We start from the raw sequence: 10,851 nt of genomic DNA, 5'->3' as shown, positions 1-10,851 counted from the left end.
CCCCCTTGTGACTCACAGATGTGACTCACAGAAGCTCCTCCCCTTCAGCAATGAGCACACGGTCTCAAGCACACGGTCTCAAAATGGCTGCCAAGCAGCTCCTCTCCTTCTCCTCTCTCTGGCCGGACTGCTGAGGGTACAGGAACTGTGGTTTCTGGACCTGACAAGATGTCTTGGGTGTGTTGTCTTCCTGGATCAAAAGTCTGTAATGCAACAGAGAGGCTGACAAATCTTGTCAAGCCTACTGACCGTTACCTTCCTTTAGACCTGTGAGGGAACCAATGATACTGAAAGGCAAGAATATCATCAGGGATTATGAGGCTCATAAAAGAGCTGGATGTACAGGTTGTCATCTTTTACCAGTTGAAGGGCATGATCCAGAAAGAGAGAGGAAAATAGATGTGACTGACTGGCTCCGCTGACGGTGCCACCAACAACTATTTGGATTCTTGGACCATGGCCTGTGGTTTCAGAAGAGGAGACTTTCTGGCAAGGGATGAGTTTCACCTTTCATCAGTTGGCAGAAATGTTTTTGCCAGAAGTCTCAAAAATTTGATCGGAAGGTCTTTAACCTGAATTACAGTCATCCCTCAGTATCTGCAGGGGGATCTGTTCCAAAATCTGCTCAATTCCCATTAACCCCAATGGTGATGCGTGGATGCAGCCGCCATTGGGGACAATGGGACAAGTCCTACATCGCTCCTCCCTCCCTGACCTCCTTCCTCCCGTTGTGAGGCTTCCTTGGGCTTAGCTTTGGGGATGGAGGCTGGAGCCCCATTAGCTGCAGGGAGTCAGTGCCGGTGCAGGGGCTTGAGGGTGGAGGCTCTGAGACCTGAGACCCAAGGCCCTGTGCCAGCTCCCTGTGGCCGACAGGGTTCCAGCCTCCTCCCCCAAAGCCAAGCCCAGGGCAGAAGCCTTGCAGGGGGAGGAAGGAGGGAAGGATGGGGGTGGTGGTGGGGTGGGGGGAGCGAATGGAAGGAATTTTAGCTAGGGAAGGAAGGGTGATAAACCCTCCCTCCCTTACCTCATTCCTGCCTTTCCTCCTTCCTTTTTCTCTCCTTCATTCCATCCTTCCATTCTTCCCTCCTTCCTTCTCCTGCAAGGCTTCTGCCCTGGGCTTGGCTCTGGGGGCCCTGTTGGCTGCAGGGAGCTGGCACAGAGGCTTGGGTCTCAAAGCCTCCGCCCCCAACCCCGTGCTCCTGCACCAGTGCAAGACTCCCTGCTGCTGATGGGCCTCCAGCCTCCGCCCCCAAAGCTAAGCTCAGGGAAGCCTCGCAGGGGGGAGGGAGGGAGGGAGGGAGGGAGGGAGGACTTGTCGCATTGTCTCCAATGGCATTGCAGCTGCATGTATGCACCGCCATTGGGGAAAGCACAGGCTTGCCATCCGTGGGTGCTTGAATTTGCACATGGAAAGTACGTGGATAAGGAGGGCCCACTGTATGTGTGGGAGGGAGACGGTATTCTGGAGGGTTCGAGATAATAGTCAAATGTTAGAGAGAGAAGACGACAAATAGTGCAAGAACCAAACAGTGGGAGCTTTGAAAAAGCTTTTCAAACTTGAAACTGAAACATGGTGGGATGAGTCTCATGATTGGAAAGTAGCACTAGAGGAGTATAGCCTTTTAAAGCAAAATAGTCTAAACAGGAAGGAGGTGGGAGTAGCAATAAATGTCAAGGATGTTTACCTCTGTAAAGAGATCCAGGGCTTAAAACATGGAAACCATCTAGATAATAATTAAAGGAGAAGGAAACAACGGCAATGTTATTGTGGGAGTCTATTACAGACCCCCAAATCAGACTAAGAAACAGATGATCACCCACTCAGAAAGGAAAGATGTAATAGTGATGGGTGATTTTAACTAGCCTCCTATTTTCTGGAAGTCAAACTCAGCCAAAAATATAAGGTCCAGCAAATTCCTCACTTGCCTGGCAGACAATTTCATTCTCCAAAAGGTAGAAGAGTCAATAAGGGGATCAGCTATTTTAGATCTGATCCTAGCCTGCAGGGCAGACCTGGTTAATGGCATGGAAGTAGTGGGATACTTTGGTGGAAGCAATAACGTTCTTCTGGAGTTTGTTATACAGTGTAAAGAAGAAACCAAGCACAGTCAGACATGCAGACTAGACTTCTCATGGTCAGAAATAGTAAAAGAGAAGGGAGTTGAGAACAGGAGAGAGTTTCTCAAAAAGAAGATATTGAAGGCACAAATTCAAACAATTCCAATGAGGAGGTAAGATGGGAGGTGTTTCAAGAAACCAGGATGGATGACTAAAGAACTTTCAACTGATCTAGGTTTTAAAAGGGACCTGTATAAGAAATGGAAAAGGGGAAAAATCACCAAAGAGGAATTCAAACAAACAGCTAACATTTGTAGGGGGACAGTCAGAAAAGCTAAAGTGCAGAATGATCAAAGGCTTGCTAGAGATTTTAAGAACAATAAAATTTGCCCCCCCCCCGTTTTGTCCATATCAAAAGGAAGAAGGAAATGGTAGGGCCACTGCATGGAGAAGATGGCAAATGCTAACAGGGGACATAGAAAAGGCAGAACTACTGAACACCTTCTTTGTCTCAGTCTTCTCACAAGAGAGAAACAGTACACAATCTGAGGAAAATGGAGCAGAGAATGCAGTAGGGGAAATGTAGCACAAAATAAGTAAAAAGGTATTACAGGAATACCTGGTTAATCTAAATGAATTCAAGTCTCCAGGTCCAGGAGTATTAAAATAACTGTCCTACGTAATCTCAGAGCCACTGGCAATAATCTTTGAGAATTCCTGGAGAACAGGATAAGTCCCAGAAGACTGGAAGAGGGCAAATATTGTCTCCATTTTCAACAAGGGGAAAAAAAGGACCCAAACAATTCCCACCTGGTTAGCTAGCTTGACATGGAAAGATTCTAGAACAGATCATTAAACACCAGTCTGTAAGAACTTATATAGGAATGCCATGATCACTAAAAGACAGCATTGGTTTCTCAAAAACAAGTCATGCCAGACAAATTAGATCTCTTTTTTTGATAAATTACCATCTTAGTAGATGAAGGGAACACTGTGAATATAGCATACTTTGATTTTAGTAAGGCCTTTGACAAGGTCCCCCCACGATATCCTTGCAAAAAAGCTAGTAAGATGTGAGTTAGACAATGCAAATGTTACGTGGATTTGTAATTGTTTGACTGACCAAACCAACAGGCTGCTCACCAATGGCTCCTCTTCATCCTGGAGAGACGTGGCCAGTTGTTTGTCATATGGTTCTGTTCTAGGCCCAATGCTATTCAACATTATTATCAATGACTTGGATGAAAGAATAGAGGGCCTGATTATCAAATTTGGAGATGACACCAAATTAGGAGTAGTAGTTAATACCCCAGAGGACAAGATCAAAAACCAAAATGACATTAATAAGACTAGAAAGCTGGGCCAAAACTAACAAAATGAATTTCAACAGGGAGAAATGTAGGATACTGTACTTCAGCAATTAAATAAAATGCACAAATATAGGATGGGTGACACGTGGCTTGACAACTGTAAATCTGAAAGAGATCTAGGAACGCTAGTATACCACAAGTTGTCAGGGTCTCCTACTATATGTTCCTCTGCCATGGATTGTTGGTAGCACAGTCGACCCTCCATATCCACAGATTCAACCATACACTGGCTGAAAATATTTTAAAATATATATAAATGCCCAAAAGCAAACTTTGCTTTTGCTATTTTATATAATATGCCATTGGGTAAATGGGACTTGAGCAACCACCAATTTTGGTATCCATGGGGTGGTCCTGGAACAAAACCCTGTTGATACCAAGGGCCCACTGTATTTTGTATATAATTCTAGTGAATGTTGTGGTTATTTGAAATATGTAGTTGTTTGAAATAGTTTTAGGAGATTATCCCACTACCAACTTTTTTCCCAGTCCGGGCACAGGCCGAGACTGGGTTGGGAACATGTGCTACGTTACAGCTCCATGCCCAGATCATTAACATCCCATCCTTCTCCCATCCCTGGCTAAAAATGCTTTTTTTCTCATCATGGGAGCCATTCCGATCGGGGACGGGATGGTAACGATCTGGGCATAGAGCTGTGTGGTAGCACATCTTTCCAACCGGGTCTCAGCCTATGCCTAGATTGGGGAAAAGGGCAATGTAATATAATCTCCTTTGTTTTAATGCTGCACTGAGGCTGGGAAAGGTGGCAAGCCTAATGGTGAGAAGGAAACAGGCACAGGATGTTACTGGAACTTCAAGGTCGCTCTCCTGGGAAAGAATGTGAAGGCAGGGTGTGTGCGCGAGATATGAAGGGGTTGTATCAATGTAGTTGGGTGTTTTAAGCCTGTTCTGGAAAACATCTGTCTACAGTTTTTTGTGGGCTATGTGGCCGTGTTCTGGAAGAGTTTATTCCTGACATTTCATGAAGTGGGTTGGACAATGACTAGAGTGCGACTGGCATGACACTCGACTCTTATCTGACAGAACTCGTCATAGGAATTTCTTCGTACCTATAGAGAGACAATAAAGGCAGCGCAGAGATCTTTCTCCTCTGCACGTATTGCATCTGCGGAGTCCCATCGAGCAGAGCTGTTTGGGGTGGTAAGGGAACTGACACAGGATCCACCTGTGCAGAACCCTTTGCTTAACCTAACAACGACCTGCTGTGATGCTTTTAACAACTACTTTACAGATAAAATCTCTCAGATAAGAGCCGACCTGGATGCTGGGATTGCTGCAGAATTGACTGATGAGGTGTCCAGTGAACCCGTTGTTGAGGTTAAACTGGATCGGTTTGAGTTTGTGAATACCGATGACGTGGATAAGATCCTTGGAAATGTGAAGAAGATGACATGTCCCCTCGATCCCTGCCCATCATGGCTGGCCGCACAGGGGGGTGATGCCTTGATGGCATTTCTTAGAGATATCATCAATGCATCCCTTAGGGAAGGTTGTGTTCCAACTTGCTTAAAGCAGGCAGTTGTTAGACCGCTCCTGAAAAAACCTTCGCTGCACCCCCTGGATATGAAGAACTGTATCCCATCTTCCATTTTTGAGCAAGGTGATCGAGAGGGATGTCGCCCTTCAACTCCAAGTCATCTTGGAGGAAACCGATTATCTAGACCCATTTCAAACTGGCTTCAGGACAGGATATGGGGTGGAGACTGCCATGGTTGCTCTGGCTGACAATCTTTGTCTAGGCATTGACAGAGGAAGCGTGACCCTGTTGGTGCTTCTAGACCTCTCAGTGACCTTCGATACAATAGATCACGACATCCTCTTGGAACGTCTGGGAGAGTTAGGAATCGGTGGCATTGTATTCCAGTGGTTCCGGTCCTTCCTCTCAGGTAGATTCCAGAGGATGATGCTCAGGGAGAGTCACTCCTTGAAAACAGAGCTTAAATGTGGCGTCCCTCAAGGCGCCATACTGTCCCCGATGCTATTCAACATTTATATGAAGCCGCTGGGAGAAATCATTCGCAGACATGGGGCAGGGTGTTATCAGTACGCTGATGACACCCAAATATATTTCTCCATGTCCTGATCACCAGCTATGACAACAGATGGCATTTCTCCCCTCAATCAGTGTCTTGAAGCGGTAATGGGCTGGATGAGGAAAAACAAGCTGAATCCAGACAAAACGGAGGTATTTACAGTAGGGGCCCCCAAACCAGGTATAGGGTTGCAACCTCCAGTCCTAGATGGGGTCACTCTCTCCACAAAGGACTGTGTTCGCAGTCTGGGGGATGCTCCTAGATCCATCACTTAACATGAGAAATCAGGTGAATGTGACGATCAGGAGCACCTGTTATCAGCTTCGGTTGATATGCCAGCTGCACCCTTTCCTGGAAGTAAAGGACCTAGAAACTGTTGTACATTCACTGGTAACTTCACAACTTGATTTCTGTAATGTGCTCTACATGGGGCTACCCTTGTGCCTAGTCCGGAAACTTCAACTGGTGCAAAATATGGCAGCCAGGCTGGTCGCCAGAAAAACTAGGAGTGACCGAATAACACCCGTTCTAAAATCTCTTCACTGGCTACTTTTGGTTTCTGGGCACAGTACAAGGTGTTGGTTATAACCTTTAAAGCCCTACATGGCTTGGGCCCGACCTATTTGAGGGATCGCCTGCTCTCATATAATCCGCCCCGCACACTCAGGTCCTCTGGGAGGAATCTATTGCAGCCTTTAAAAACCGGACTAACTGTTACCTCCCAGAGGGCCTTCTCTGCAATTGCTCCCAAACTATGGAACGACAAGAGCCGTCAAATTGCCAGCTTAGACAGCTTTTAAAAAGCTGTCAAGACGGATCTCTTCCGGCAGGCCTTTCCTGAATAAAAAGTGCCCAGCCACAGAATGTTCTGCCAAGACTGCTCTGAATGACAATTTGAAAATTGATTCAAAGTGCATCAAACTTCTATGAATTTCGTTTCCCTATTATGTTCAATTTCTCTACTCTCTACTCCCAGCACACTCATAGGAACAAAGCTGCTTTGGAGTGACACTATGAGGTGCATTTGAGGCATACAATCAGGTTTTAGAAAATGTATTTTTCACGTTATCTACCACCATGATTCCAGAGCTATACAGTGAAGTGGACAACTGTAAAAGTCTTATTCTTTTTTGGAAGAGTTCAGAAATGGAAACCAAATAACTACGTATGCAAAAATTCTGTTTCTCTAGAATAGGGATGGCCAACTGTGGAAAGCATCAACTTCCTAGGAGACCTTGGAGGGCCTCATCCTCCACTACATGATATAATGACCAGGTTCTGCCTTCTAACACCCTCTAGGGTAATGGAGGTCACTTTCACCATGTTTTATGGGGCCCACTGCCCGTTTGGGGGGCCAGGAGAGGCTTTTTTTTAATAATGGGAGAGAGAAAAGCCATGTCCTGTTCCACCAAAAAAAAAAAAAAAAAAAAAAAAAAAAAAAAAAAAAGACTGGGGGGGGGGGTGAGGGGGGGGGGGGGGGGAGTTGGAGAAAACACCCTCTATGCTCACCAAAGGGTACTTGGGAGGACAAAACAATGAGGGGATGGGGATTGTACAAGAAACCTCAGTGCCTGGGAGCCTCAACAATAGTGCGTGTGCCCAGCAGGCTTAGGTTTCCCCAGCCCTGTTCTAGAATAATGTTAAGAGGCATGTTCCTGTATCAACATATGAAGCTGATGTATATCAGGTGAGATCACTGGCATAATCTACCATGCTTGGCTCTGGCTTTTCAGTATCTTAGGCAAATAGCACTGCACCTTACAAACGGAAGTAAGAAGGAATGAATCCTTGTTTCTTTTGAACAAAAGAAATGCAATGTACCACTTAATTATGACTTTTCTCCATGGAGCATATGATAAAGTAAAGGCACTGATGCATTGTAAGCTATGTGAGCTAATGCTACATCAGATGAAAGCCACACAAAGATGTAGATTCATTTACAAGCTGATAACAGAGAATAAATCTTTTGGCCTTTCAGTGGGTATCTTCCTTAATATAATAATGCTTCCTTAGAGTGGTACAAAACATACCATATCATTTTTGTTTTCCATAAAAATGCTGAGTTTCTTCAGAAATGACACTACGAGTATCAGCAATTCAAAGTTATCCCGGTCCAGAGCTTTCACTAACATGCGGACAATATTCTTGTTTCTCATCTTCAGCTCAGTACGAGTGTCCTCTGCCAGATTCAGCAACAAATAAAGAGCAACTGGTACATTAAGAATGAGAAAAAAAAATCACACTGAGAAAATGAAAAAGCAAAAGCCATCTATTTTATAATCAGATGAGATATTCCCCAGTCTCTTTACCCATTATTTAAAAAGATCCCATCCTCTTTAGGGGAATATTGGGGATCAAACTACTCTCATTCTAATATTAATTGTTATTACTACTAATGTAACTATTAACAATAATTTATATCCTTTCCGGATACAAATACATCCAGGGCAGCTTATAACAGACAGACAGAAAGATATATATATATATATATATATAGAGAGAGAGAGAGAGAGAGAGAGAGAGAGAAAGGGAGGGAGAGAGGGAGGGCGGGCAATAAAATTATAGTCAGTATTAAAATATGACCATCTATAAGGATCCATCTTGCAAGAGAGAACTGATGGTTTCTCTCATATGATGGACATACGAGAGAAACTGGAGCAGAGAAATCTTGCCAGAGTAGTTGCCTGACACATTCTTGCCTTCTTTGCCTGTCTGCCTGCCTCTCTCATTTGATTAGTATTGATATGTAGTGTCACATTTCACTAATGTACCCCCATTCTTAAACAGCTGTTAGATCTGCTGTTCTTCGTGTGGTTGCTAGCTGCTGTCTGATCTTTATATTCACCATATGATGTGCTTTTCAGACACCTGCTTTATGTTACCTGAAAGTAAAAGCCCCACTTTCAAATGAAAAAAAAATGTGAAAAATTGCTAAACTAAGATGAACATATGAAGAGAATATCATTTCTGAGTAACACAACTAGTTCTATTGTTCAGAGTGATGATATATACAATCACTGATCCTTTTCTACAATTTTCCATTAAAAATGAGAAAGTAGCCATTCTACACATTCATCACTTGAGAACTAGGAGTTTGTACCTCGAAGCAGCTGCTCTTGCTTGACAACCAGCCCCTGGTACTTCTTAAAGGCTTTTTCATATTCTTTTTTCAGGATTTGATTATCAGGATCTTCGTCAAGTGAATTTTTGGAGTTAAGGATGTGTTCAATATGAAGGGTTGGGGGGGGGGGTGGTCTTGAGATATCTGTCACTGCTGACACAGCATTCCCCAGAGTTACTTCACCAGGGATGACACCCTGGCACTGGTGGCAGGAGATGCTAGTACTTGAAAAGTCCAATGCAGCCACCTAGAATGTCACAATGCATGAGAACATGGACACTGAAATGGCAGCAGGAGGCAGGATCCAGAGAGGCAGCAGTGAGTTCAAAAGGGAGGAAGAACAGAGAGGAAGATATGGAAGGGGAAAGAAGGAAAGGATACCAGGAGAAGGAGAGTGGATGGAGTGGCCAAGAAGAATGGAAGTGAAGATGAGGAAGGTGGTGAAAAAAGCAGTTTAGGCTCAGTAGAGACCCTTTTTTATAGGAATGGAAAAAACAAGAACAAATGAACTTCAAATAGTCAAGTAAAAGCAGATCATGCTAACTGAATGCTGAGAGACAGGGATAGGACAGAGCACCATGAAAGGCATCTGGATAAAAATTAAAGGTGAAAGAAACAGCAGAGATGTTATTGTGGGAGTCTACTACAGACCATCAAGTCAGACTGAGGAATTGGATGATGCCTTTCTAGAAGAGATGGCCACATACTCAGAAAGGAGACATGTAGTAGTGATGGGCAATTTCAACTATCCTAATATCTCCTGGAAGTCAAACTCAGCCAAAAGTTCCTCACTTATCTGGCAGACAATTTCATTCTTCAAAAGGTGTAGAAGGCTACAAGGGGATCAGCTATTTTAGCTCTCATCCTAGCCAGTAGTGATAACCCAGTTAATGGTGTGGAAGTGGCAGGATTCTTTGGTGGGAGTGATCACATTCTCTTGGAGTTTGTTATACAGTGGAAAGGGAAAGACAAGCATAGTCAGACATGCATACTAGACTTTAGGAAAGCTGATTTCAGTAAATTTAGGGAAATACTGGGGGTGATCCCATGGTCAGGAAAAGTAGAAGAGAAGGGAGTTCAGGATGGATGTAAGTTTCTCAAAAGGGAGATACTGAAGGCACAATTTCAAACCGTTTCAAGGAAGAGAAAAAATGGGAGATGTCTCAAGAAACCAGGATGGATAACTAAAGAACTTTCAACTGAGCTAAGTTTTAAAAGGGACATGTATAAGAAATGGAAAAAGGGGAAAATCACAAAAGAGGAATTCAAAGAAATTGCTAGCACGTGTAGGGGAAAACATAGAAAAGTACAGAATGAGCTCAGGCTTGCTAGAAAGATTAAGAACAATAAAAAGGGGTTTTAGGGTTATGTCCATAGCAAGAGGAAGAAAAAGGAAATGGAAGGGCCACTGCATGTAGAAAATGGTGAAATTGTAACAGGGGACAGAGAAAAGGCAGAATTTCTCAACACCTTCTTTGGGTCAGTCTTCTCACACAGGAGAAATGGTACTCAATCTGAGGAAAATGGAGCAGAGGATGCACTAGGGGAAATGGGGCCCAAAATAAATAAAGAGTTAGTACAGGAATACCTGGTTAATCTAAATGAATTCAAGTCTCCAGGACTTGATATCGAAGGGTATTAAAAGAAATGGGTGAAGTAATCTCAGAGCCACTGGCAATAATCTTTGAGAATTCCTGGAGAGGTCCCAGCAGACTGAAGGGCAAGTGTTGTCCCCATCTTGAGAAAGGGGAATAAAGAGGAATAACAGGTTGCTTACCTGTAACTGTGGTTCTTCGAGTGCTCATCACACAATAGGGGTTTGCGCCTGCACATAATAGGGGTTTGCATCTTCCGAGCTGACAGCATTACACTCAGATGAGCCCTTCCTAATTTTTCACAAGTAGAAAGTGGTCCTCTAAGGTGATATCTCCTTTCCACCTTTCTCAGGACATTGTGTTGCCCGCATTCTAGCCAGAGCCTTCCACGCCTCAGGAAAAGATTGTGCATACACTTGATGTTTGCCATGCTTTGGCGTTTTATTTTCAATGTTCTACTGAGTTCAGGTTGACCACTAAATTGTTTGTTATGGTGGTCCTAGGAAAGGCCACCCTGTTTCTTCTCAAAAAGGATTGCCCAGACCCCAAGTCAGACGGAGGAATTGGATGATATCTTTCTAGAACAGATGACCACACAGTCAGAAAAGAGAGATGTAGTAGTGATGGGCGACTTCAACTATCCTGATATTTG

The 10,851-nt window shown here is 43.9% G+C and overlaps 1 protein-coding gene across 6 annotated transcripts in view; it reads right to left on the bottom strand.

Annotated features, from left to right (window-relative positions):
- KIFAP3 (kinesin associated protein 3) overlaps nt 1-10,851 on the bottom strand; it is a 173,428-nt gene that overhangs the window by 117,468 nt on the left and 45,109 nt on the right. For all 6 annotated transcript variants that reach the window (XM_042461751.1, XM_042461753.1, XM_042461752.1 and 3 more), the window contains 2 exons: nt 8,584-8,682; nt 7,514-7,692 (listed from right to left, as the gene is read on the bottom strand). In XM_042461751.1, the coding sequence (XP_042317685.1) occupies nt 7,514-7,692; nt 8,584-8,682 (278 nt within the window). The remainder of the gene's footprint in view (nt 1-7,513; nt 7,693-8,583; nt 8,683-10,851) is intronic.

This window comes from Sceloporus undulatus, chromosome 4 (genome assembly GCF_019175285.1).
Source record: "Sceloporus undulatus isolate JIND9_A2432 ecotype Alabama chromosome 4, SceUnd_v1.1, whole genome shotgun sequence".
NCBI lineage: Eukaryota > Metazoa > Chordata > Lepidosauria > Squamata > Phrynosomatidae > Sceloporus > Sceloporus undulatus.
Note: the sequence above shows the minus strand (reverse complement) of the source record. Positions and strands in the feature narration are given on the sequence as shown.